This window comes from Muscardinus avellanarius, assembly GCF_963383645.1.
Source record: "Muscardinus avellanarius genome assembly, chromosome: 14".
NCBI classification, from domain to species: Eukaryota; Metazoa; Chordata; class Mammalia; order Rodentia; family Gliridae; genus Muscardinus; species Muscardinus avellanarius.
The window spans coordinates 84279064-84306584 of record NC_137800.1 but is presented as its reverse complement, the minus strand read 5'-3'; the positions used below and the strand labels follow the sequence as shown (position 1 = coordinate 84306584).

The window sequence follows — 27521 nt, the reverse complement described above, 5'->3', positions numbered from 1 at the left end:
GCATTGAATAGTAAAGATCTATACTTCTAAAAGCAAAATTATCGCTGAATTTAGGTGTTGTCAGACTTTATGAGGCAATTCCTTCTATAATACCTGAATAGTCACATAGTTAAAAATCAAACAGTCTTGTCTGTGAGTGGCAGTGGGTCTGAAGTGGTGGAGGACCTGGGGTGGGAGACCTGGGAGACCCAGGAGACAGTCAGAGCCCAGAGCCTTTGCTGCTTAGGGACCTTACACTACAGGGAGAGGCAGGAAGCTTAAGGGATCTTACATAAAGGGTAAGGAGACGCGGAGGGATCTTGCGTATAGGGGCCAGAAGAAGGTTAGGGACTCTTACACAGGGGAAAGGCGAGGCTTAGGGATCTCGCGTACAAGGGATTGCGAGTGCACCATCATTCAAGAGTGGAAAGGACCTCTTTACGCTGCTTTCCAAAAGTCTCCTTCTTGGGACTCGACCCAGGACTTCCTCTGGAGCACCTGTCACCCACAATAGCAGGATGACACTGCTCAGTGGGCATGGCTGAAGGGTGGAGTGCACACTTCCACTTCAAGCGGTTAATAGCTACCCATTAGAACTAAGTGGCGTTTACACCGAGTTTCCTAACTCATGTCCCCAGGCTCTCTGCCTATAGAACATGAAACCTACTCTGTGTACATTTCATCCTCTCTCTCTGTCTACACACACATACACACGCACGCACACACATGCACACACACGCACACCAGGCACTGGCATTCAAACCTAATATCATACGCTCAATTTGATATGTTTAAAGTCAAACTGAAAATATGATTTAAAAACATACTCGCCCTCAGCTTTCTAAATGAGCTAAGGATGAAGATTCAGCGAACAACACCCGAGGAATACAGGTAGGCTGAGTGCCTTTCATTAAACAACAGTTTACATGGGGCCTACAGTTTTAGATGGGGGCTGGCTGCAGCCACTCTGGGACCTTCATTCCCAACCAGGTTAGACCTGGGTGGTTCCAACAGACAACTCTGACTTCCTGTATTTCCTTGGCTTATTTTAAATAACACTGAAAATCTAAAGGTTTGCTGTACTTGGCTGGGCAATGTGGGAGAGTGTTTGCTTAGCATGGGTGAAACCCTGGGTTCCAGTCCCAGCACAAGAAAGAAAGAAAAAAAAAAATAAAGGAAGAAAGGAAAGGAGGAAGAAGGGGAGGAAGGAAGGGAGGCTGGCGGTCTGTACAACTTTTAACCCACAACCCTAGATAGCAGAGAATGATGGATAAAGGAGGAAATAGCAAGTTGAATTTATTACATGTAATTTTCCATAGCCAGATCAGGGAAATAGGTCTTTCCCTTCACTTGGGTGTCCATAGTATTTTCTCTGGGAACCAGAATAGTTACTTAGTCTAAACATTTTAGATTTCCAAATTGTAGAAAACTGTTTCATGCCCCACCCACCCAAATAAGGGTGTCCTTTCCTTTTCTTTTGTTAATTTAGGCCCCTGAGTTGCCTTTGTATAACAAATCTATAAATTATTAGAAACACAGAAAACCATCATGTTCTTCTAAGTATAGTTAGATCCTATTTATTTAGTTATTTTCATTTTTTTCTTGGAGAAATTTTTAAAGACTACATTAAATAGGCCCTTAGCAGGCTAGCAGAAAACAACAGTCCATACCTCACTAGTCAATATAAAAACTGAAAATTAAAAACTCAAGGACTATGGCAACATATTCTGCAAGCAGATTGTTGACATGTTTTCCTCCTACTCCAGAGCACCCACCCTAGGCTCCGAAGTAAGACTATGGGATTAGATTCCTGGAGAGAGCAGAAAGCCTACCATTGACTTATTCCCTGGCTCCTAAGAAGATTCCATTGAGACAGGTTTTCTAGGTAAGTCCCTGGGAACACGGTGCAGATGTCCATGTAACACACTAAAGCTGGAAATGATGCTGTTCAGAGAGAGAGAGAGAGAAAGAGGAGAGAGAGAGAGAGAGAGAGAGAGAGAGAGAGAGAGAGAGAGATCATCCACTTTCTTTTCTTCTTTTTTTTTGCTGTACGGGGGATGAAACTCAGGGGCATTCTACTTCTGAGCTACACCCCCAGCCCTATTTTTTATTCTCTATTTGGAAACAGGGTCTCACTGAGTTGGAAAAAGTCTGACTAAGTAGCCGAGGCTGGCCATGAACCGCAATCCTTCTGTCTCAGCCTCCCAAGTAATGGGATTACAAGTGTGCACCACCACGCCAGGCTACCGTATCCACTTTCTAAGTAGAACCTTGCCCTCTCGTTCTGGCAAGTGAAGCCTTACTAAAATACAGATTCGAATGCCATCAACACAGGAGATAAGCCAAACACCAAAGATGCTAATTTTACATGCCACTCTCCTGCACACACACGTGTGTGCCCACACACACACACACACACACACACACACACACACACACACACTTTCATATATAGTTTGTTGACAGTGATGCTGCAACCAGCAAACTTCCCTTAAATAAGATCTCAGAAAGTTTAAATGACATCTCTTCCTTTCAGATTCATATATCCTGGGAGGAAAAATATTAGCAGCAGACTGACAGATGGGGACGAAAGGGTTGGGAACCAGCGGCCAGTTCTCCCAGCTTGGTCCACAGCCTCCATCCCCTGCGGCGGCTCCTCATTGCTTCCAGGTCTCTGCAGCAGCTGAGACCTGGTAACTGTGCTGGAGTTCGCTCATTAGAGGAACTGGCCACACTGCACGTTTTCCCTACACACACCCTCTGCCTAGGCCTGATACAGCTGGAATTACAAGTCCAGTGAGATTCTTCTAGTTGTTGCTGCCAGATCCTTATCTTTGAGCTATTTCTCTTCCTCCTGGACCATGAATGGCAGGAAGAGAAAGGAAGAAAAACTCAATTTTCCATCTGCCTGAACCCTATGGCTAATGTCCCACTCGCTCCTTTCACAGATATAAATGAGGAGTTAGGAGAGTAATATGATACTAAATTCAGCTATACTTTAAAAGCTCGCCCCTAATGATCTGAATGCCACTGGGATTGCCTCTGGACAGTAGGACTCTCCAGAGGCCTCTGTGGGGTCCGCTGCTGTCAGGAAAACCTTTCTTCAATACATACATGGCTTTGGCCAAGTCCTGGAAAGACTTGTTCAGACGCAGGTCTCTTGATTACCTGGGTCTCCCAAAGGCAAGGGGGCTCCTTATGAGTGATAAAACATCAAGCTCCTTCCAGCCCAGCCCCTACCAATTAGCTTATCTCTCAGTGTGTTTTTGGCCCAAGTTGTGTTCCAGATACTTTTATCAACATAGGATCACAGTGGAATCTTGTTAACTGCATTGCTACCATACATTCTATGCACAGGCATGGCCACGCTTCCCGGGGCTGTACATCACTGCTGGATGTTCAGACTTTTCGTCCAATGGGCTCCCAGGTTAAATAAGTTTGGGAAGCTCTCAGTCGATATTAATTGGTTGTATTACACATATCCTACGTTTTGGGCAGTCAGTCCTCTTGCAAAGACGGCTGCTTAGTCTTATGCAATGTGGCATTTTTCTATCTTATCTGGCTTTGGGCCAAGCTTAGAGGACTGTAGTTTGCATTGCTTAAAACTGTGACCATGATAGGAACTCAAGAGAACATATGTTGAACGAATAGTCACAGGTTCTTTTCCTTGCTGTTTTCTGCCACCACCAACTACAGGGTTGACCGCTGGAGTCAGTTTGCTTGTGGTATAGACATGCCCAGTGAGGTATCATGAACACCAAGAGTTGCTTCAGTGTACACAAAGGAAGGAGTGCATGAAAACTGGTTGAGGAGGGCTGGGGGGGGTACATAGCAAAGAACATAACAGCAATTTAGAAGTTTGAATAGCAGGGCACAGTGGCACACACCTCTAATCTCAATGGCACACACCTGCAATCTAATGGCACACACCTGCAATCTCAATGGCACACACCTGCAATCTCAGTACTTGGGAAATAGGGATGCAGAATGACAGGTTCAAGGCCACCCTCAGCAACTTAACTGACATCTTATTTCAAAATAAAAGATAAAATAGGGGTAGGGGTATCTCTCAGAGGTAGAATGCCCCTGGGTTCAAGCCCCCGTGCCAAAACAAATAAACAAGCCAATCAATAAATTAAGGTTTGAATAGCTATCTGTAACTCATAAGAAATGTAATTCTTGATAACTCTTATTTACATAAATTTAAGTACTTACCGCTGTCAGCTCTGCAGTAATTACCAAGGGTAATTTTATATTTTTCAAAAATGCAGCGGTATTTATATCTATTAATTATAGAATCTGGGTGATGCATATGTGGGTGTTCATGATAAAATGTTCTCACTTATTCGGCCAGTTTAATTTAGTGCAGTTTTTATATTCTTTCTTTGTTTCAAGTTGAAATACATTTATCCAATTAAGTAATTTTGAAAGTATTTTGATCTGTGAAGCAACACTCTAAATGGATGGTAACCAATCCCAAGCAGCCACAGGAAAAGACATTGTTGAAGTTGTTGCCACAAATGTCTACAAGACAGAGGCGACACGGATCATATACATTCAGCACATTAATGCTGATTTTTTACTGGGCTGTTATTACGCCTTTTTTACAGATGGGTAAACTGAGATAAAACAGCTTGTCTAAGGCTGCGGGGAAATTCCACGAACCCCTACATCCTGTCTCAAAGCAGGATGAGCGGATGCTTTTTGACCTCAGCAGGGACATTGGTCTACTAGGACAAACACACAAATCACTTCATCTAAAGATTTAGCGACATGTCTGGAGTTAAATGAGAGGGACTATATAATTAAAATGTGTGTAAATGAGATGCTATTAGGAATTGCTTGAACAGCACTTGCAAACACTTGTTCATTTTAAAGCTGATTACCCGGTTAGGGTGTGTGTGTGTGTGTGTGTGTGTGTGTGTGTGTGTGTGTGTGTAATTTTTGGTGCTGGGGATTGAACCCATAGGTGTTCTACCTGGAGGGCTACACCTCCAGATCTTTTTTATTCTTATTTTGAAACAGGGTCTCACTAGGTAACTGGCATGGGCCAGCATGCCTGGCTTGCACATGTTTATGTGTGTATGGATGCATGTATGTATGTATGTATTTACAGTACTGGGGATGGAACTGAGGGGACTTCTACCTCCAAGCTCCAGCTCCAGCCCTATTTTTTATTTTGAAACAGGGCCTCATTAAGTTGCAGAGGGCCTCACTAAGTAGCTGAGGCTGGTAGTAAACTTATGCTCCTCTGCCTCAGCCTCCCAAGTACTGGGATTACAAGCGTGCACCACCATGCCTGGCTGCACATGTGTTTAAAAAAAAAAAACAGTACCATTTTAGAAATCAAGACATTTACACTTCCTTCAGAATACATAAATGAGAATTATAAAATGCTTCTTATATCACCAACATATGTTACTATTAGAACCCCAGGAGAGCCTTCTGATGTAAAACTCACTTGCCCTGTGGAACAAATCAAGTCTTGGATGCCAAAGAGAATATCTTAAGTGTGTGTGTGTGTGTGTGTGTGTGTGTGTGTGTGTGTCTATGGAGAGTAACAATTTAAAAATTTTATTAAAATCCCTGAGCACCTTAATTTCCAGGGGATATTTTGGCCTCTGGGTATTCTCTACTGATGCCATCTTGTCAAGCATTCATACAAATGACTTCATCTCAAAGGACCTTTTTAAAGTATTTAAGTCAAAATGTTTCTAAAGGACTTTTATTTTATATGAATGTAAATGTGGGCCTTTTGGCTGAGATTTGGGCTACGCAAGAGAGCGAGGAGGGCCAGCCTTGCCTGTAGGGATGGAGGTGACAGTGGGGCCACTGGTCCACAAAGGACTTTTTCACTGTGGATGTATTTATTGCTCCTTTTCTTTTTGGATTTTGGGTCTATTTTAAAAATGCCATTTTTCCTTCCCAATTGCAAGAATTTATGTATCTTCACTTCAAGGAATGAACCTCAAAGAAAGCAAAAAGAAGGAAAGAAACACAACCAGTAACAAACGCTAGCAACACCATGGTATGGTGTGTCCCTTACTCTCAAAATTTAATGGATTTCTGAGCTACAAATCAAACTTCTTCCCCCCCCCCCAAAGTGTTAATCTACTTGGTTCCCAGATCAAGAGAAGAGTTTGGATATAGCTTTCCACAGAGCTCTAATATATGCATATTGCTAGAAGGTGATACATCAAAATATTATTGAGAAAACAGTACTTTTTTTTTGCGGTACTGGGGATGGAACCCAGGAGTATTGTACCTCCGAGCTGCACCCCCAGCCCTATTTCTTAGTCTTTTTATTCTTTAAACAGGGTCAAACTGATTTATGAAGGCTAAGTAGCTGAGGCTGTCCACGAACCACAATCCTCAGTCCTCAGCCTCCCGAACGCTGGGATTACAAGCGTGTGCCGCCACGCCCGGCTCACAGTACTTATTTTTACAAAACATGGTCTTGTGTTTTTCAGTAGGAAAGCCCATGTGAGTTAGTCAAGAACATTTTATCTTTTTCTACCCGTATCTTCTCTTACCTTCTTATAAATTCTAAAAAGTGAGGACCTATATTTTTCCTGATGTAACGTTCTTAAATTATACCTATACTGCAATAAAATGTTCTTTTGTAATTATAGATTGGAAGATCACAGTTATTTATTTGTTTGTTTGTTTTTTGCAGTACTAGGGATGGAGCCCAAGGGCATTCTACCTCTAAGATACACCCCCTAGACCTATTTTTATTATTTATTTATTTATTTATTTATTTATTTATTTATTTATTTATTTATTTATTTATTTATTTATTTGGTGGTACTGGGGTTCCTGGAAGCCCTTCTACCTCCAGGCTACACTCCCAGACCTATTTTTACATTTTTATTTGGAAACAGGGTCTCCTAAGCCAGCGCGCGCAGCTGGCTTCAAACCTGCGCGATCCTCCTGTCTCTGCCTCCCAAGTGCGGGGATTACAAGCGTGAGCCACCACGTCCAGCTATTCTTTATTTTATAACAGGGTCTCACTGAGTTGCAAAGGGCCTAAGTATCTGAGGCTGTCCGCGAACAGAGATCCTCCTGTCTCAGCCTTCCAAATGCTGGGATTATAAGTGTGCGCCACCATGCCCAGCTAAAGAAGATCACATTTAAAAAGATCAAAATGCCATAATGTTCAAAATTTTAAGTCAAAACTGAGTTTTTCTGTCCAAAATTTAAATAATTGGTCTCAGGAGCTCAAGCACCTACATATTTTTAGTTGTTTAAACAAAAATAAAAACACAGAGCAAGCTATCCTCTGTATTAACAAGTGAGCTACTTATCTACTTTCTTTTGAAAATGTTCAAGTTTCTTACTGAGTCATATAAGTGCACAAGGAAGCCAGATCTGGTTTCGCCCAAGAAGAACCTTTGGGACAGAGAGCTGTGTGAGCAGAGGGGATCCGTGAATGGGGACAGACCTCTCTGATGAACAGGACTCTACTGCTATCTTGTGCCTTCAAGTCTAGCCACAGAGACCAACATGGCCATTTTAAAGCATACTAATCCAGGCAGAGGAAAATGTAACCAATTGTTTGTTTAAAAAAAAATATATATATCTTTGTAACTAAAGTCCAAACATGAATAGAAATCTAGGAGTGAAATACCTAAATTTCCCTTTAACTATACCCATCATCCAGCCATAGTACATTATCATCTTCTCCTCTCTCTCTGTCTCTCTCTTTCTCTCTGTCTCTCTGTCTCTCTCTCTCTCTCTCTGTCTCTCTCTCTCTGTCTCTCTGTCTCTCTCTCTGTCTTTCTCTTCCTCCCTCTCTCCTTCCCTCCCTCCCTCTCTCTCTTTCTCTTTCTCTCTCACACCCCCCCCACCTCATTGATATACAACAAGCAACAAGAATATGGTGTCCCAGTCAGGCAGCAAAAGTTCCCTAAGAATATTACTCCCAGAGGAATTTCAGAGAATAATGTAAATATAAGGGTTTTAGATTACAAGATTGAAACTGGTGATTATTTCTTGAAGATCTGAGAATGCACATTTTATATAAAAAAGGGTCTTTTCCAGTTGGTGCTGTGCGTATTGGGCAGGCAGAATGTGAAACGAGAGGCCAGAGATAGAACTTTTAGAAAGTAAACGAGGGCAACACTAGACCATTTTTTCCCCCCCATTTGTCTAACCATCCATCACCCAAAACACCTACTAGCACCTTTGTTTTAATTAGCGAAAAGAAAATTTGTGAGAGATTTTTTCATTCAAGTAACATTCATTACAAGCCTTCGATTGAAAGTAGTGTGGATTTAAATGCACGTGCATTAGCAAAATTTTGTATGTCACCACAATTTTTCACTACAGGCTTGGCGTTTCAAACCTCCACTGATACAGGTCTTTTTAAGAATGTAATGAGTCAGTTCCTACCTCTACATAGTCCTTGGCGTGGCCCCAGTCTCGTTTGGCATCCAGATTTCCCAGACTGAAACATTCCAGTTGTCCAAGGTAAATCTTAGCTACTGACCGGCTAATTTTTCGAGTAACAAAATTAGCTCCTAAAAAGACACAAAAGAAGTATTATCAGTGGCGTACATTTGACATTTAACAGTTTGGTGAACCGAACCCGGCATCAGCCTCTGGGTATTTCTTTCATCCCCTACTCCCTTAAAATAATATAAGGGAAAAAAAAAAAAAAGATCATTAGCTGTCATTTAGACAAGTTAAGAAGCTCTAATTCTAAGTGTCACATCAGCTCTACTTCCATAACAAACATTTTTTTCTTTGGGGGATGTCTTAACATTCCTAATTTGCTTCTTCAAAATTCAACCCAGGCAGCGGGCCAAAGAAAAGCTATTGGAATGCCAGTTTTTAAACAGAAAATTCTAAAGGGTTGTATAAAGGGAAATGCCAGAGTGGGAGACAGACATCTAAGACCACCCTGATTTTTTTTTAAGAACACAAACATCATATATTCCTATTAATAAGGCTATTTTGGGGCCCATGGGAAGATGAGAGACAGTAACTTCGTTCACAGGGTATAACTAGTTAAAAGAAACTAAGAAGAAATTTATCTGGGCTGCTTTTCTCTTAACAAAATAAGTGGTGATCACTCTTATTTAGAAACCTGCAGAGCTATCCAAATATGAAATATGACATAGTTCCAAGTCAAAAGTTTCTCTATACTATCCCTAGTGCAGTGCCATTCTCCAACTTCATATAAGTGTTATCTACAGAAACGAGCTCCTAAGCTTTATATAAATATTTTGAAATGATTGAATGAAAAGTCTCATAAATTGAAGAGAGTACTTAAGTTGTTTTAATGTTCTCTGGTTTTAATGAAATGCTCTATTTTTACTTTATTTTTTATTCTTTTCCTTAAGAGTTGGGGGGCTCTCACTTTATTTCCCAAGTTTGCCCCCACTCTGGGCTCAAGCAATCCAGCTGCCTCGACTTCCCAAGGAGTGCTGAATATAAATGTCTACCAGTTTACCTCGTTTTTATTTTTATCTTTTTTTTTAATGCGGGTTGGGGGATGGAAGGGCATTTGACCTCCGAGCTACACCCCCTGCCCTATTTTTTTATTCTTTATTTTGAAACAGGGTCTCACTAAGTTGCAGAGGGCCTCACTAAGTAGCTGAGGCTGTCTGCGAACCGCGATCCTCCAGTCTCAGCCTCCTGAATGCTGAGATTACAAGTGTGCGCCGCCACAACCGGCTTATCTTGTTTTAAAAAGATCACAAAAGGCTGGGCATAGTGGCTCATTCCTGGAACCTCAATATTTGGGAAGCTGAAATAGGAAGGTTGCGGGTTTGTGGCCAGCCTCGGCAACTTAGCAAGACCCTGTTTCAAAATGATAAATAAAAAGGGCTGAGGGCACAGCTCATTGGTAGAATGCTGCTGGGTTCAGTTCTCAGTACCCCCCCCCCCCATCCCACAAGATAAAACTAAAGATCGCAAAGGACAAAATTCCCAGGCACTTTGAAGACAATTTTATCTGAGTCCCTGTATTTAGGTCAGGTTATCAGAGAAAACCACTGTTCAGTTCCCGAGGTAACAATCCACATATGAGTTAATGCACCTTCCTATAGTTCAGATACATAAATATCACCCCTTATCACATATCAATAACTTTACCTTTGTTCTTGTGCAGATGAGGCAGAGAAACAAATATGATGAAAGGATTTGGCTTCTGGAGAAACTGGCACAGGAATAAGGGGAATATTTCTAAATAGGTTTTCTAAATTTTGGCAAGAACGTGGTCTAGCACAAGTTCAAACATATACTAGACTCACTATACCAGCTTGGTAAATACATTTATACAAATGCCATATCATTAAATGTGTACCAGTGTTGGGAATGGCTTAGGAAGATTTGAGAAAGCTCTGATTATTAATAGATATATTTCAGAAATAAGTGTGTCAACATGGCGGACCTGGAGAGAGAAAGGCTTGGCTTCGGTCAGGAAGCAAACAGCTACTGAAACTTGACAGGAGAGGGGAGAACTAGGACTTCCTCTGTTGAAAGACAGATCTACATGATTAGATAATCTAGCTAGGATAGGAGGAGGGGGTCGACCTGACCTTAGAAGAGACCTAGGCAGAAAGGACACCTGGGCTCCACCTTGGCAGGGAAATAAGAGAACTAAGTCAGAATTACGTGAACAAGATGGAGGTCATGTGTATAAAAGAGCCGGGTCCACGTGGTCCCTTTGGTGAATTCGCTCCAATTCCCCCATGCTATTTGGGCTTTAACTGTCTTCTGTATTTCTATCTTTTTAATAGACTTCTTTAAATCTTCAGCAAGAGCCTGGGCTAATGTGTATTCACCCTTAGCTCAGGACAAGAACCCGCGCTTTCTTTTCTTTTTTCTGTTTTTCTGTTTTTCTGTTTTTTGGGGGTTTTGTTGTGGTTTGAGGGAAATTGTGTCTGGGACCCTAACAGGGGTCCCCGGGGACAGTTTCCCCAAAACCTTATCATCTCATACACAAAATGCACGCGCGCGCGCACACACACACACACACACACACACACACACACAATGAGAATAAGATGAAAATCCAAATGTGCAATTTCCCTTAGCAATTTCTAGGATACATTAAGAAACTGAGGTCCTGCCGGGCGTGGTGGCGCACGCTTGTAATCCCCGCACTTGGGAGGTGGAGACAGGAGGATTGCACTGGTTTGGAGCCAGCCTCACTGGCTTAAGAGATCCTGATTCCAAATAAAAAAATATATGTAAAATAGGTCTGGGAGTATAGCCCAGAGGTAGAAGGGCTTCCAGGAACGCCAGTACCATTAAAACAACAACAACAACAACAGCAACAACAACAACAACAACTGAGGTCCTGTAAGAAAGAGCCTTTGGAAATGAAGAAATATTTACCAGAAATGATTCTTTTAAATTTATTACTAATCAGCACATTTTTAGTTTTTAATTTTCTACTAACTTACAACAATTGAATTTAACTTTTAAAATAAATTTTTTAAATATCTATCTTTACTTCAACACCAGGACTAAACAATCATTCCAATGTAAACCAGGTAAACTAGCAATGCCATATTATCAGACAAAGTCCCCAACAAACAGTTAAGATTTTCCTAGACTCCAGCAGAATAATGTTAAGGTGTCCAATGCAAAAACCTGGTCCTGTGTAATGTATTTATTCTTTCACTCAATTTTACCTGAGCACCTACTGAGCATAAGCACTGAAGAGGGAGGCTCTGGTGTCAGGCAGCAAAGAGGGGAAAATGGCCAAGTTGCCCAGGCTGAAGCATTTATCTTACAGATTTGCCTACTGCGGACACTTCATAAACGGAACCCTATAGTATCTGGTCTCCCGTGACAGGCTTCCTTCATTTAGTATTACATTTTCAAGGTCTACCCGTGTCTTGGCTCAAATAAGTACATCATTGTTTTGTATGAAAATGCCCCATTTTATTTATGCACTTGTCAGCAGAGACATCAGAGACATTCTCATCTTTGGGTTATTCCGAATAACGCTGCTGTGAACAATCACGTCCAAGTGTTTGTGGGACATGTGGCTTAGTTTTGTTTGGGTTCCCTAAGTAGGGAATGGCGGGGTCACATGGTTACTATAGTTACTCAATTACAGCCCAGCAGACTCTCTTCCTTCGCTGGCTACACCACTTCACTATGGTCTCTTTGAGGACAGACATCCCAGTGGGTGCATGATGTCATCACGTGGTGGTTTTGATTCACATTGTTTTTGATAATCAATGATGTCAGGCATCAGTCTTTTCATGTGATTATGGAAGATCTGTTTCCTTTGGAAGAAATGTTTTACTCATGTCCTTTGCCCACTCCGCAATCTTAAGAGTCCTCAGGCAGACATGGCAGTAGACACCTGTAATCTTAGTAGTTGGAGGGCTGAGACAGGAGGATTGCAAATTCAAGGCCAGCAAGAGTGACTTGATGAGACCTTGTTTCAAAATAAGAAAAAAAAACAAAAAAAAAAGTCTGAGGGTGTATTTCTGAGGTAGAGTGCCCCTGGGAGTTGTAACACACAGCTCTTGCTGTCTCTGTCTCTCTCAGTGTCTGTCTGTCTGTCTGTCTGTCTGTCTGTCTCTCTCTCTCTCTCTCTCTCTCTCACACACACACACACACACACACACACACACACACACACACACACTCATTCTTTATATACTCTGGATCCAAGTCTCTTATCAAACACAATTTGTAAACATTTCCTTTCATTCAGAAGGTTGTGCTTTCACTTTCTCAACAGCATCATTTGAAGCACAAAAGTTTTTAAATTTTGATAAAATCCAATTTGCTCTGTTTTAGATTTGTTTCAGGTGGTCTCAGTGTCATGTCCAAAACTGTCTCACCTAAGGTCATGGAGACTTACTCCTGTATTTTTCTTTATAAGCTTTATAGATTTCTTTTTTTCTTTTTTCTTTTTTGTGGGTTTAGGGATGGAACCCAGGGGCATTTGACCTCCGAACTACACCCCCTGCCCTATTTTTTATTATTTATTTTGAAACAGGGTCTCACTGAGTTGCAGAGGGCCTCACTGAGTAGCTGAGGCTGTCGGTGAACCAGCATCCTCCGGTCTCAGCCTCCCGAATGCTGGGATTCCAAGTGTGTTCCACCGCGCCCGGCTATAAGTTTTGTTTTAAAATACGGATCTTTCATCCATTTTTTTTTGTAATTTGTACACAGTGCAAAGAGAGTCCAACTATATTCACTAACATGTAGACATCCACTGTCCTGGTACTATTTCTTTTGGCATTTTTGTTGAAAATCAATCATAAATGCAAGGCCAGCCTGCCTGCCTGCTTTCCTTCCTTCCTTCCTTCCCTCCCTCCCTCCTTTCTTCCTTCCTCCTTCCCCTTCCTTCCTTCCTTCCTTCCTTCCTTCCCCTTCCTTCCTTCCTTCCTTCCTTCCTTCCTTCCTTCCTTCCTTCCTTTCTTCTTTCTTCCTTCCCATTCCTTCCTTCCTCCCTTCCTTCTTTCCTTCCTTCCTTCCTCTCTGCCTCCCTCCCTCTCTCTTTCCCTTCCATACTGGAGATTGCATCCAAGGGTGCTCTACCAATAAACTACAACCCACCCCCTTTTATTTTTTATTTTCAGACAGGGTCTCACTAAGTTTCCCAGGCTGGACTTGAACTTGTGATCCTCTGGCCTCAACCTCCCAATCTCTGGTATCTCAGGTGTCCACTCCCACCCCTGCCCCAGCCTGCTCTGGGTCTATGTCTGGCTATCAGTTCTTTTTCATTGTCCGCCCTTATGTTAATACCAGAGGCTTATTTACTGCAGCTTTGTGGTAAGTTTTAAAATCAAGAAGTATGAATTTCCCAACTTCTTTTTTCAAAGAGTATCTTGGCTATTCTCACCCTTTGAATTTCCACATACATTGAAGAATTAGCTTGCTGATTTCTTCAAAAATGCCAATTAAGATTTTGATAGCCGGGGCGTGGTGGCGCACGCTTGTAATCCTTGTGCTTGGGAGGTGGAGACAGGAGGATCCCGCAGGTTCGAAGCCAGCCACGCACGCTGGCTTAAGAGATCCTGTTACCAAATAAAAAATATAAAAATAGGTCTGGGAGTGTATCCTGGAGGTAGAAGGGCTTCCAGGAACCCCAGTACCACCAAAAATAATAAATAAATAAATAAATAAATAAATAAATAAAAATAAAAACAAAGATTTTGATAGAGGTAGTATTGAGTCTATAGATCACTATTTCTGTCCTAGCAATTTAATATGTCCCTATCCATGAACACAGGGTATCTTTCTTTTTACCTCTGTATCTTTTTTTTTTTTTTTGTGGTACTGGGGTTCCTGGAAACCCTTCTACATCTTGGGTACACTCTATTTTTATACTTTTTTTTTTTTTTTGGAAATAGGGTCTCTTTGCTTTGAACCTGCACGATCCTCCTGTCTCCGCCTCCCAAGTGCAGGGATTACAAGTGTGTGCCACCACCCCTGGCTACCTCTGTATCTTTTTATCTTTTGTCTTTGTAAATATCTCTCAACCCTGTTTAGTAGTTTCCAGAGGAACTTTTTTTAGTTCTTTTGTAAAATTTGTTCCAATATACTTTATTCATTCTGACCTTAGGCAAATGGAATTGTTTGCTTACTGTCATTAGTTTTGCAACTATATATTTTACTAACTCGTAGTAGAGGCTCAATGCTTAAAACATCCATTCTCCTCATATTTTCTCCTCATCACACAAGATTGATATCTTAAAGAAAGAAGTACACAAAAAATCACAGAACACAAAGGCTAAGACCTCCTTGGTCACTTTCCCCAACCTTCCAAGTGTGCAGATGAAGGCAGAGGTCCAGGGAGCCTGGCCACGGGAAGGATCGGCATCCACCATTCCTAGCCTGCCCCATCGCTGTCTAACTCCACGCTGCTTCTTGTAAGCCACAGAGCAGAACTCGAGGTCTCTCTCTTCTCATTAGATGGCTCTGGTGGTTGTGAATTATAACATATGCAGGTAGTGGAGCCCTCATACTTACTTTAAATACATACTTGATTTTTTAAGAGGCTCAAACTAGAAGACCCTAGTTAGGAAGAGGGCTAAGAAAAGTTATCTCAGTGAAATGCACACGGGCCAGCTCTGTTAGTTAATGGTTTGTGTTATCTTACACAAACCACTTCACAGCTCTGAAGTCACAGTCCCCTCTATAAACTACCCGCCTATCAATACTGTCCATGCCAAACCACAGGCGCACTAATGTAGGTGAAACACATCGTAGAACATAAATCACTATAGAAATGCAAGGAATGTCATCAAGTCCCTGTTTGTAGAATAAGGCTAGTAACGGGCGGCTTTGATGTTAAAAATGAGAAAACCTAGGTAATACGATTAGTAAGTACTCCATAAATGTTAACCATTATTATCATGTTTCCATTAAAATGGTAATGGTATCTACAATTAAGCCTCAATGAAAAGTTCAGATTTCTGACTTCGTTTATGGCTATGTCTCATAAGTCTGGTTTTGAAAGTCTGAGATGGAGACTAGATCTAAATAAACGGCCCTGTGGCCCAAAGCAGACGTGTGGACTTACACACAGGAAGCACTAATAAACACTCTCGAATCGTTTCAGGTTAGTCTTCAATATAAACTCATTAACCTAGAGAAAAAAGAGGACCGCATAAATGTAAACGCAGAAGAAAGAGATCAGTTCAATGAGGCTTTTAGTCTAAACATTAGTTTTAAGATTGAGATCATGAGTTTTGCCAGATCTGATAGAAAGAAGAGAACAGAACTTATATTCAATACAGTGGACCAAAGGGGGAGAAAGCCACATTAAAAACATGAATATATACCGGATTAAATATCATTATTACCATTTCTTTAAATCCAGAGGTGAGCCTTCAAGAACTACAGGGAAATATGGGGCGGAGGGGCCTCCAGGACACAGGCTAAGGTGGCCCCTGTGGAGTCGGGCTGGGATGAGAAATGGAAGGACACCAGCTGGGCGTGAGGGCGCACACCTGTCATCCCAGACAGATTCGAGTCAAGCCTCAGGAGCTTAGTGAAACTCTCAGCAACCTAGTGAGACCCTGTTTCAAAATCAAACAGTCCCAAGAGCTAGAGGTGAGCACTCAGAAGTAAAGTAATCCTGCATTTAATTCCCAGCATAATGCACACACACACACACACACACACACACACACACACGTGCACACACAGAATACAAGGATATCTTTGAAACTGTACACAGGATTCAGCCCTAATAATCAGCTGAAACATAAAGATCCTCAAGGTGGGAGGCTAGAAATGAAGGCATCACACTGTTATTTACTCCTGTAATTCTGCTACTTTTATCAGCGCTATGATTTTAAGCAGGTGTCTTAGGCTCCCAGGTGTCTTGTCTGCAAGACAGAATCATAATCTGTCCTGAGAGTAAGACGAGTACCACACATCCCAAAGCCTGCCGCACACTGATGATGTAAAGTACTTCCATTAGTTCTACATGATTGCCATCTTGGGTACCATTTTTTTGTGTATGTGTGATACTGGGGTTCCTGGAAACCCTTCTACTTCTGGGCTACACTCCCAGACCTATTTTTTATTATTTTTTTAAATTTAGAAACAGGGTCTCCTCCTAAGACAGTGAGACTGGCTTCGAACCTGCGCGATCCTCCTGTCTCTGCCTCCCAAGGGCGGGGATTACAAGCGTGCGCCACCACGCCCGGCTTGGGTACCTTTTTTGTGATAAATATTTTTAAATATTTAAACGAGCATGTCCTTTATTTCCCCTCTCTTTTGTTTTTATTTATATGATCTTCTCCACTGTAACCCTAAAGTTGGGGAAAGATTAGAAGAGCTACATTGGAATTCAAAAAACAATGTTGAGTTTATTAAAAATAAATTTTTAACGAGCTGGGTATGATGGTGCATACTTGTGATCCCAGCATTTGGGAGGCTGAGACAGGAGGATCTTGGTTGTCAGAGAGCCTCAGCTACTACTTAGTGAGGCCCTTTGAAACTCAGTGAGACCCTGTTTGAAAATAAATAAGAAAAAATAGGGCTGGGGGTTCAGCTCAGAGGTAGAGTGCCCCTGGCTTTCATCCTGGTACTGCAAGTTAATAAATAAATAAATAAAATTATTTATTTTTAACTAATTTTAGCATGTCAAAGTCCTGGAGTTCCTCCCTCAGTTTATGCCCTGTGGGTTAAGATGGACAGGCATGTTGCCTGTGGTCCTTGGGAGGAGGTTCCAGTCCATCTTTACCTAGACTAGCAGAGTAGAATATAAATAAAGGTAGAAGTAAGGCTTTGGTCTTCCTGCCTGTCCTCTTTGGCCCAAAGCATATGAGATAAGATAGTGAATTAAGTTGACTGAGGAGCCCCTGATAGGAGCAACTAATTCTTGCTTGACAGACATCGGGCAGGGCAGGGGACCCTACCCTAGAACTTGAGCAGGGACCAGAGTACCACAGGTCTGCCCTGGGACCCTGAGGTAGGCCGAAGGTGGGGAGGGGATGCTCTGTAGTCGAGGTGCAGAGGAAAGACCACCCCAGGTGGAGTGAATCTGACTCACCCCAGGAGCCTTGGAAAAGAACAGCCTGGGAATTTTACCAACATCCACCTCCAGGAAGACCAGGCCAGTTTGCCCATCAAACCTATAAAAAAAGCAGCTGGACCCAGCAGCTCTGCAGCTGAGAAGAGGAGACATTAGAGGGTCCCACATGGTCCACCAGTTGTCCCTTTGTAAACACAAGTCAGATAAGCCACACCTGTGTCTCACGGACACAGATGCCATCTTGAAGAAAAACAGAGGGATGGCAACACTCAGAAAGACTGGCACTGGCATGTTAGGGCAGACCCTGAACTTCCTTTTTAAAGTTTATGCCTTCTTTTAGATAAAAGGCAACCTTTAAGGACCTTATAAATTTCCTATGGCTGCTATAACCAAGACCCACAAGTGAGGTGATTTAAAACGACAGAAACCTATTGTCTCACAGCTCTGAAGGCTGAAAGTCCCACAGGGCCACGCTTTAGAGAAACTCTCTCTGCCTCTTTCAGGACTTGATAGCCCCTGGCATTCCTTGGCATGTGGCCCATCGCTCCCGTCTCCACCACCATAGCCACATCACCTGCTCCTCTGTACATCCGCGGCTCCTCTGTTTTCTAACAGGATACTTTTCCTGAGATTTAGGGCTCACCTGATAGTCCATGAGAATCTCTGCCTCTGAAGATCCTTAATTATTCCTCCAAATACCCCTCTATCACAGAAGGTTGCATGCGCGTGTTCCAGAATTAGCTGTGAACATAACTTTCTGGGGCTTACCGACCACTCTGAACATGGACCAAGAGTCAAATATATGACAACATATAAATATATCTGCTTTTATTTTTTGTCATAGTAGGAATTGAATACAAGGCCTCAGCCATAATAGATCTTCCTACGTATTGTTATATTTTGTTATATTTTGTTACCCCCTCACTTATTTTTGTGGTTTAGATTTTTATTTAAATCAGTATGTTTTAGTAATTTTATATTGTGAATTTGACAATTCTAACACTTGAAGTTCTTGGCAGACTAATTTCTTATTTGTTATCTCCGCTGACTTTGACTGATGGTGGTCTACTTCCTTGTGCCTTCGGTGAGAGCTTATGTTTAGTCATCTTAAACTGCTGGAGACCAGAGGAACTTTATGATAGAGTGATGCTTTTCTCCCGAGAGAGTCTGTGGTTTTTTGTTTTTTTCTTTCTCGTGAGAATCAGGAGATACTAAGAAGACCTGGGATCTCACACCCTTCCAGAATCCCCAGGACAACAAGGCTCTGCACCTCCACCTTATTGCCAAATCCTCATTACAGAGGCTAGGCACTCCCTAGAAGCCGGCGAGTGCTGCCACGCCACACTGAGTGAAGGGGATTAGACACCACACTGGTGTTTTAAGTGCTCCCCACCTGTCAGAGAAGGGAAATCATCAGGACGAAGACAGACCTAAAGAAATAAACTGCATTTGCCCCATGCAAGCTAAGGTAATACCAATTATTGTGACACCTGACATGTTATATTTATCTTCACTTTAGAAGTTCAGAAAAAATTTATGTTTTATTTTATGATAATTATGTTTGTAGAGTGAGACTATATAAAGAAAATGTATGTTTAAACCTAAAATTTGCCTGTTTTTGCTCACATCCTTTCTCTAACTCAAATGCAATTATTTACAACTTTTTTTTTGACATTCCAGATGAACAACACTTTTTTCCTTATGAGGTTCTGAGCCTGAAGATCATCTCGACTTTGTGGTTCTCTCCTTTGCATGGGCCTCACTTCCTGTGAAGACGGATGACCTAGACGGCTGTGAGGCCCAGCCAGCACTTAGCACCAGGGGGTGTCTTAGACACAGAGTCACAGCCAAATTCCTAATTTCCTGGCTTTGTTCTTTTGTCTAATCCTGACACTGATCTGTGCGTATGTGTGTATGGGCACACACACATGCATATACACACAGAGTCCTTAGTAATTCAAATTTCCTCTTACAATGCTGTCAGGCCCACCCATATACTAGCCCAGTGTTTAAATATCTTCTCACACAATAGCTGAAGGAAAAGAACTAACACAAGTTTTTAAACATTAGCCATAAATTGTTAGCATGAATCCAGAAACTATGAAATTACCTTTAAGATATGAATAGCAGCAAACTTTCTGGAGTAAAAAAATTTGATCAGCTGCTAAATTACCTTTTCACAATGTACTACTTCCTTAAGGGATTATTTTTTTAAGACAAAATGCAATGCTGGGTATTCAATGCTGACACAGTGGAAGCAGAGAAAGAAACCAGCCACGGTTATGTTGCTTATCGCTTTAAACAAAACGACTTCTGTTTCAAATCTGTCTTTCCCATGGTCCTAAAATTATCCTATCTAACCCTAAGAAGTAATATAGCTCACAGTGTGTGGCAACTTTTATGGATCACACAGACACAGGACTGTGTATGCACATTTATACACACACACACACACACACACACACACACACACGTGTGTGTGTGTGTAAAGCTGAGCCATCAGCAGCCAAACAGCACTTGAAGTAGCCCACAATTTCTCTAATAAAAATTCTATCCCGTTGCCCTGTACTTCATCCAAATGCTTTTGATTTAAAGACCTTTTTTGGAGTGAGATAAAGTACAAAGACAGTTTGGATGATAGTCATTGCAAAGAAGAAATCGTTCCAGTTTATCCTGAACCCCACATGAACCTCCGCCATGGGGCCCGCATTTTTCCCCTGTGGTAATCTCTGGCCACCCCACTGAGAACTGCCTGGGCCGTGGCTCAGCGCAGACAGGGTGTAGAAAGAAGAGACACTGAGAAGGTCATGGCTGACTGAGCAGACTACTGAGATCAGAGAGATCCTACCTCATTTGCTCGCCAAGCCCTGCCAAGAGCAACACTATTTAACTGCAGGTACTCAAATCCAGCGGGCATGTTTAAAGGAATCCCAGGCTTGAAAGAGGACAATTCACAATGCACATTTGTTGGGGCTAGCTACCACCTTTTGGCAACTATTTATAAATATGTGCTTAAAAAGAAAGACAATCAGACGGCTTTGTCATTTGCATCCACGGTTCAGGGCATTCTCCACGGACGGATCATCCTCATTCGTAAATTGCTTCATAAATTGTTTGAAAAGTGTGTTTCAGGGTTTCCCAACTTTAGCACTATTGATACTTAGGGTGGGTAATTTTTTTTTGGTTGGGGCTCCCCGTGCACCCCTAGCTTTTACCCACTAGATGCCAGCAGCACCCCCCCCCCAATTATGACAACCAAGAACACCTAGAGATATGGCCAACTTTCCTCTGGGGACACAAAACTGCCCTGGGTAAAAATCACTGCCCTGGGCCAACAACATCACCCCGAGAGACAACATGCCACAGAAGCGACACAAATGGACATAGAAAGGCCCACCTCGTGCGCGGACACGCTGTGCCATCTAACGCATTCCCGTTCATCTGGCACCCTAACCACGCTACCAGAGAACTAAGGGAAATCAGGACAGGACGGGCAGGGAGGGGGCTGCAGCTGAAGTCGGGGTGACCCCTGAGCCCAGCCTGGCCAGCAGGGGGGAGGCTGAGAGCACACAGATGGAAACCATGCCGGTGTGGATGGTATTTCAAGTCTGGAGACTAGCAGAGACCACCAAGAGAGGAGGGCGAGCAGAAAGACAGAAATGGTCCATGAAGCTGACCCACCGACACTGCGCCACTGAGAGGCCAGACAGCGGAGACAGCGGCAAAGACACCAAAGGAGAAAGAAGCAAGGCCGAAGGGATATAAGAGTATGGAGGGCCCCTGATGGCCCATAAAGCCTGTGTCTGGGAGGGCTTCACCCAAGGCTGCCAGGCCAGGGGACAAAGATAGGTGGGAAAACTATAGTAGGATGAGGGCGACGACCGGGGACTCTGACCCCTTAGCGAGCTGCTAAGGAAGGTGAATGAGAATCTCAGAAAGAAGGTTCAAGGAGAATGGAGAGATCTCTCTCTCCTCTCTCTCTCTCTCTCTCTCTCTCTCTCTCTCTCTCTCTCTCTCTCTCTCACACACACACACACACACACACACACACACACACAGTCATATCTCTCTCTCTCTCTCTCTCTCTCTCTCTCTCTCTCTCGTTTTTATGACACTGGGGATTGAACTCAAGGTGCATGTTACCTCCAAACTACACCACTGGCCCTTTTTATTTTTTTAGTTTTTGTGGCCATGGGGATTAAACCTAGAAGCATTCTATACCCCAAGCTACACCCCTAGCCCAATTTTTTATTCTTTATTTTTGAAACAGGGTCTCACTAAGTTGTGGAGGACCTCACTAAGTAGCTGAGGCTGTCCATGAACCCAGATCCTCCTGTCTCATCCTCCCAAGTACTGGGATTACAAGTGTGTGCCACCACGCCCAGCTCTTATTTTTATTTTGAAACAGGGTCTCACTAGGTTGCTGAGAGCTTTGCTAAGTTGCTGAGGCTGGCTTGGAACCTTCGATCCTTCTGTCTCAGCCTTCTAAGTATTGTAATTACAGGCATGCACCACCATGCTCAGCTACACAGATGCTTCTCTGAGGAGTTTTGCTACAAGATGAAGAAGGGCACACTGGACCAGGGAGTATTTTATCACAGAATGAGAGTGCAAGCAGTATCTTTGCACACTAAAATGAAAGATGTAGCGATACAGGAGACACTGATCCACAAGAGAGGTGGAATTGATGATGTTTGATTTTTTAAGAAGACATGAAGACACAGGAGATAGAGAAGGAGGTGGGTTACACAGACAGCTCAGGCCAGGCCACAGAGAGAAACCAGTAGAAGACACAGAAGTGGGCAGAGTCTAAGTGTTCTGTTTGAGAGCATCTATCCACACCCCCCAAAAAACAAACCCTCTTCCCTACTAAAATTATTTGTCCCTTCTCCAGCATGACTGTGGCCCCACACAGGGCCACCTGTTCCTTTCCTGTGGAAACCTATCCTCTACACACACGGTCATCCCCAGTCTGGCTACTCAGGCCCCCAGACTTTATCCCCTTCCTTTCCTTTTGTAACCCGTCACCTGGGTCCTTTTGTGGCTGATGCTCTGAATTTCTGTGCACACCTAGTCATTCTACCTCACACGCTGCAAAGTCTCTCGGGCCATCTCCCCGGAGCGATTCCTCTCAATCTGAGCTCTGGGCTTCAAGGGAAAAGCACCCACGTTTGTGCTAGTTCAGCTTTCTAGCAGAGCTAAGCTGTCACTCTTTGGCCACCATGCTAGCTGGGCTGTTGCATACCAGTCTTCCTCCTGTTCACCTCAGAGGGGGCAGCCTCTAGCTCCCACATCTCCTTTGAGTTCATGGTAGCAGGACTTTCTGGATGTCACTGCTTGGTGAACGGCCGGCCCCTCTGCCCAGTGGCCCAGGAGTGTCTCTTGACCTCTCTCTTTCTTCTCCTCCTCCTCCTCCTCCTCCTCCTCCTCCTCCTCCTCCTCCTCCTCCTCCTCTTCCTCCTCCTCCTCCTCCTCCTCCTCCTCCTCCTCCTCCTCTTCCTCCTCTTCTTCTTCTTCTTCTTCTTCTTCTTCTTCTTCTTCTTCTTCTTCTTCTTCTTCTTCTTCTTTCTTCTTCTTCTCCTTCTTCTTCTCTCCCTCTCATCAACTGCTCTTCTGGTCATGCCAACTCTACTTCTGAAACACTATTAAATCTCTCCCCAACCCAGTCTCCAGTAGACCACAGCTGGGATGGCTGCCTATTTAGAGGACACCAAAGGACATTTCTGTATTCTTTCTCTCTTTGCATTGGTCCTAGCTGGATCCACCTGACTCTGCCAATTTGCCTGCACCATTTATTCTAAAGTAAGAGCCTGACCCAAGCTGGCCCCCAAAATGGCACTCTCCTCCCTGGGTCTTTCTCCAATGGAATTTAGAGAGAAACTCCTTTTCCTCCACAGTGGTGAGACTGAGCCAATGGTGGTCCTAATTCTGGCTTCACAGAAGAAGCCTGTTTGAAAAGATGAGGCCAAGAGAGACCAGCGAAGACCAGAGACAATGAAGGAGCCTTGAAGATCTCCGAATTGTGGTTCCTGCTGTCCCTGAGATCACGCAGCCCCGCCACCTCCAGACTTGCAAAACATCCTTACAACACCCTAGCATTACTTGATTATTTTGCTGCGGCCTACTGAAAGGTTTTTTTTTTTTTTTTTTTTTTTTTTTTCGGCCATTTCTAAACTTAGTCCTGACAGATAAACAAGTCCCAACTCAATGAACCATTCCATCTGGGTTCGGGTTCTTATCATTTTCTCTTCTGGAATTTTGCCACCACTACCACATGCCCTTCTGGCCTGAAGTCTTTCCAGTCCTAAAAACATATGCTTTCTATGTACAAATCCAACCACAGACCTTCCTCTCTTTCTAGATGGGCTATGAGCTGCCAATGGGCCAGAGATTCCCATGTAGCCTGTTGCCAGCCACCGCCCTGGGGTCCCTCCTTGCCCGTATGACCCATCACAATTCTCTCCAGCCACATCCTACTGTGTGCAGACCCCTCAGCAGGCACAGGTCTCTCCTCCTTCTCTGGACATCCCCTTCTCTTGGTGGGGACACATGTGCCGAGTTCTCTCTCTCCACCTCCTTCAAGGAAGGATTGCCTGAGTCCCATCTTCCCTGTCACTCTCCTTTGCAGAGTCCACCAGATCTTACACTCCACTGCAGTTTTTAGTTTACTTAACCTAACTGGGAGCTTAAAAAAAAAAAAAAAAAACCAACAACCCAGCATCATATAAAAATTTTATCTCTTTCATCAGGGCCTAACTTGGTGCCTAACACATAATAGATGTTCAACTGACATTTTCTTTTTTAAGAAAGAGGCAGGAGAGCAGGCCTACTCAACATTCTAGGCAATAAGAGATCTTTCCATTTGTAAAGTGAGTGCATAATTAGCATTAGCATTTTGGGACTTCTGCCATAATTCCAGATTGTTGGTTAAATTCAAACTGATAAATTATTTTCAAGGTCTCCCAAATCAGAAAGCATCCAGGTACTATCATGGATGTCCATGAATAATGAGTGACCTGGCCCTAAGAGACTTGTCTCCCTCTGACACATTTGAGTTTTTCTCTGCCTTCACATTTGTGGGGATCTCTGTATCATATGTCACCTCTGCAGTATGTGGTGGGTAAAGAAGAAACAAAATTTCTGCCACTAAAGACATTCAATATACATAAGAATGAAAACCTCCTGGGAATAATACACAGATACATGCATCATCTTTTGAAATCAACTCCTTTTTGTAGAAATGATTTACTAACATTCAAAGAATGGCCGGTCCCCCATCATTCCATGCTTTGTTTGGGTTTTATTTCAGAACTGATAGACAGAGATGTTTCAGCATTTGTGTTTATATTTGACAGTGCTCATACTTAAACCTCTGGGATTAAAATTTCTCCTTCACTTCCATCCCCACACGGAAGGGTGGTGACATTTAAGAAGTAAAGCGGTGGCTTCATGTTAAATTTCACGTCCTAAGTAACTTTAAAGAAACAGTGTTGGCTTGTAGCCATCCCAGAAAGAAGACGGCAAAGCAAGACAATCTTCAAAAGGCCTTTGATTCAAATTCTTTATCTGACAGAAAATCAGGACAAGGAGAATGTGTATGAAATTTGGCACTTTTGTCTCTTTCCATGATAATTGTCCTCGGCTCTCCCGACGGGCTGGCTCTCTGTGATTTTCCCAGTCACAGAAAAGTAAATATATACAATACAGCCGGGCGTGGCGGCGCACGCTTGTAATCCCACGCTTGGGAGGCTGAGACAGGAGGATCGCACGGGTTCGAAGCCAGCCTCAGCTACTTAGTGAGGCTCTCAGCAACTTAGCGAGACCCTGTTTCCAAATAAAATATAAAAAAGGTCTGGGAGTATAGCCCGGAGGTAAAAAGCCCCTGGGTTCCACCCCTAGTACCACCAAAAAAATAAAAAATAAATATATGCACTACTCTGAAAACAAATGAGTACACGTGATATTTATTCACCCAAGGAAAGCGAGTAGCATTGTGCCCTCTGTAATACTTGTGCTGATTCCTTTCTGGGGGCTAAAAACAGTTCTTCTGAGAAGGGTTGGATTCCAAAGGCAAGAATAATTAGAGATAAAGGCTGACGGCTAAGGATTGCATACGAGTCTATAAACACTGTCCCAATTGTTAATGTGGGACACACACACACACACACACACACACACACACACTTGTTGATGTGGGACACACACACACACAATTAGGGAAGAAAAACACAAGGAAGAAAAATTATGATATATAGTCTTCTCCATGAGGAACATCTATGTATTCTTGAGGCTCCCATCCCTGTGGGGTTCTTGCACAGAGGTGTAAAAGGTGAAGCACGAGAGACCCTATTTCTAAAAAATAAAATAGGTCTGGGAGTGTGGCCCAGAGGTAGAAGGGCTTCCAGGAACCCCAGTACCACCAAAAAATAAAAAAAAATAAAAAAATAAAAAAAAGATGACGCACACAGGAGGCATGGCATCTGTGAGGCTCACCAGGGAAAAGAGAGAGAAGCTGTGCCTGCCCTTTATTATGGAATAAAATAGAACATCCACTTTCTGGAAATTATAATAATGTGAAAAAAACTTTGGGGAGAGGTTTTTAAGCTATGCATATATTGGACAATTACTCTGCAAGGAGATCATTTTTTTTAATGGTACTAGGGATTGAACCCATGAGCAATAGGACTGGGGAATGTAGCTCATAGGTAGAATTCCTCTGGGTTCAATCTGCAATAAAACACACACACACACACACACACACACACACACACACACACACCCCAGATAAATGAGCAAATCAATAATTGCACCTACATGTTTTAGCATAGCGAAAAAGTAAAACAGAATTTCTTTTCCTGGTTTGTAACTTTTTTTTTTTTTTTTTTTTTGGGTGGTACTGGGGTTCCTGGAAGCCCTTCTACCTCCGGGCTACACTCCCAGACCTATTTTTATATATATTTTTAATTTGGAAACAGGGTCTCTTTAGCCAGGGAGGCTGGCTTCGAACCTGCGGGAGCCTCCTGTCTCCGCCTCCCAAGCGCGGGGATGACAAGCGTGCGCCACCACGCCCGGCTTGGTTTGTGACTTTTTTTTTTGACAAAACCATATGTACTTCATGTAAGATTCTGAGGGGTCATTAATAAAAATACATGAATCACTTAAAAAATACTTGCGGAATTCATTAAATGTCTCAAGGGTCTTTCATAGCCCTTTGATATCTATCCACAATTCTTTCATTCACATCTTCTTTTTTTAAATTTTACTTCCCTTAATATTAACTGGCTGACCTGCCAGAATCTCATTTGAACATGGTTTCTCCTGTGATTCCAGCAGCCCTCCAACACTACTTACGTTTTATCTTTTTTGCACTTTGTAAACACCCCAGTGACTACCCTAATTCATCTGTAAACATCTTTGACAAACTCGTGGTTTTCTTCCCAGACCATCTCCAGTTGGCAGGCCCACTGCAGGCCCATTCCTCTCTATCCTCTCTTAGATCAGCAGCCACCAGCATCACACTAACATGGCTCCAACAGGGTCTTTCATTTGGGAAGGGAGGTGTAAAGAAATAGGACTCAGTGTTGGGACTTGGCGCTGAAAACACAGGAAGAGGGGGAGAGAGAAGAGAGGTGGGGCAAGGAAACAGATGAACGTTCCCATCTACCAGGCACAGTATTAACCTTTGCCATGTATATTCCCTACATATAGCATATAACCTTTATCCACACAATGAACTGATAAGGTAGGCGATTTTCACAATCCTACCAGCCGGGCATGATCATCCTCTCCATGTGCAGAAGGCAGAGGAGGAAACTGAGATCCGAGTAAGTAACTCGCCCAAATATTTGCACAACGCTGGCCCGGTTCTTTGGGCGCACTGCTTGGCTGTAACCCCACAGGGAGTTGCGCCTTTTGAGAACAGACAGTCATTAGCTTGGTTTCGAACATAAATGTTGCATCGATTATGAAATGTCATAGTTAAAAAACCCAACACCAGCCTTAAATTCAATTTGACAATCCCTGAAGTCTCACCTCAATTGGTGGGAGGGACATCATTTTGTTTGGTGGT

At 42.9% G+C, this 27521-nt stretch overlaps 1 protein-coding gene across 1 annotated transcript in view; it reads right to left on the bottom strand.

Annotated features, from left to right (window-relative positions):
- GMDS (GDP-mannose 4,6-dehydratase) overlaps positions 1 to 27521 on the bottom strand; it is a gene marked incomplete at its 3' end in the record, with an annotated part of 610459 nt that overhangs the window by 314581 nt on the left and 268357 nt on the right. Inside the window, exon 7 of the mRNA XM_080710891.1 lies at positions 8374 to 8501. Coding sequence (XP_080567017.1) covers positions 8374 to 8501 — 128 coding nt within the window. The remainder of the gene's footprint in view (positions 1 to 8373; positions 8502 to 27521) is intronic.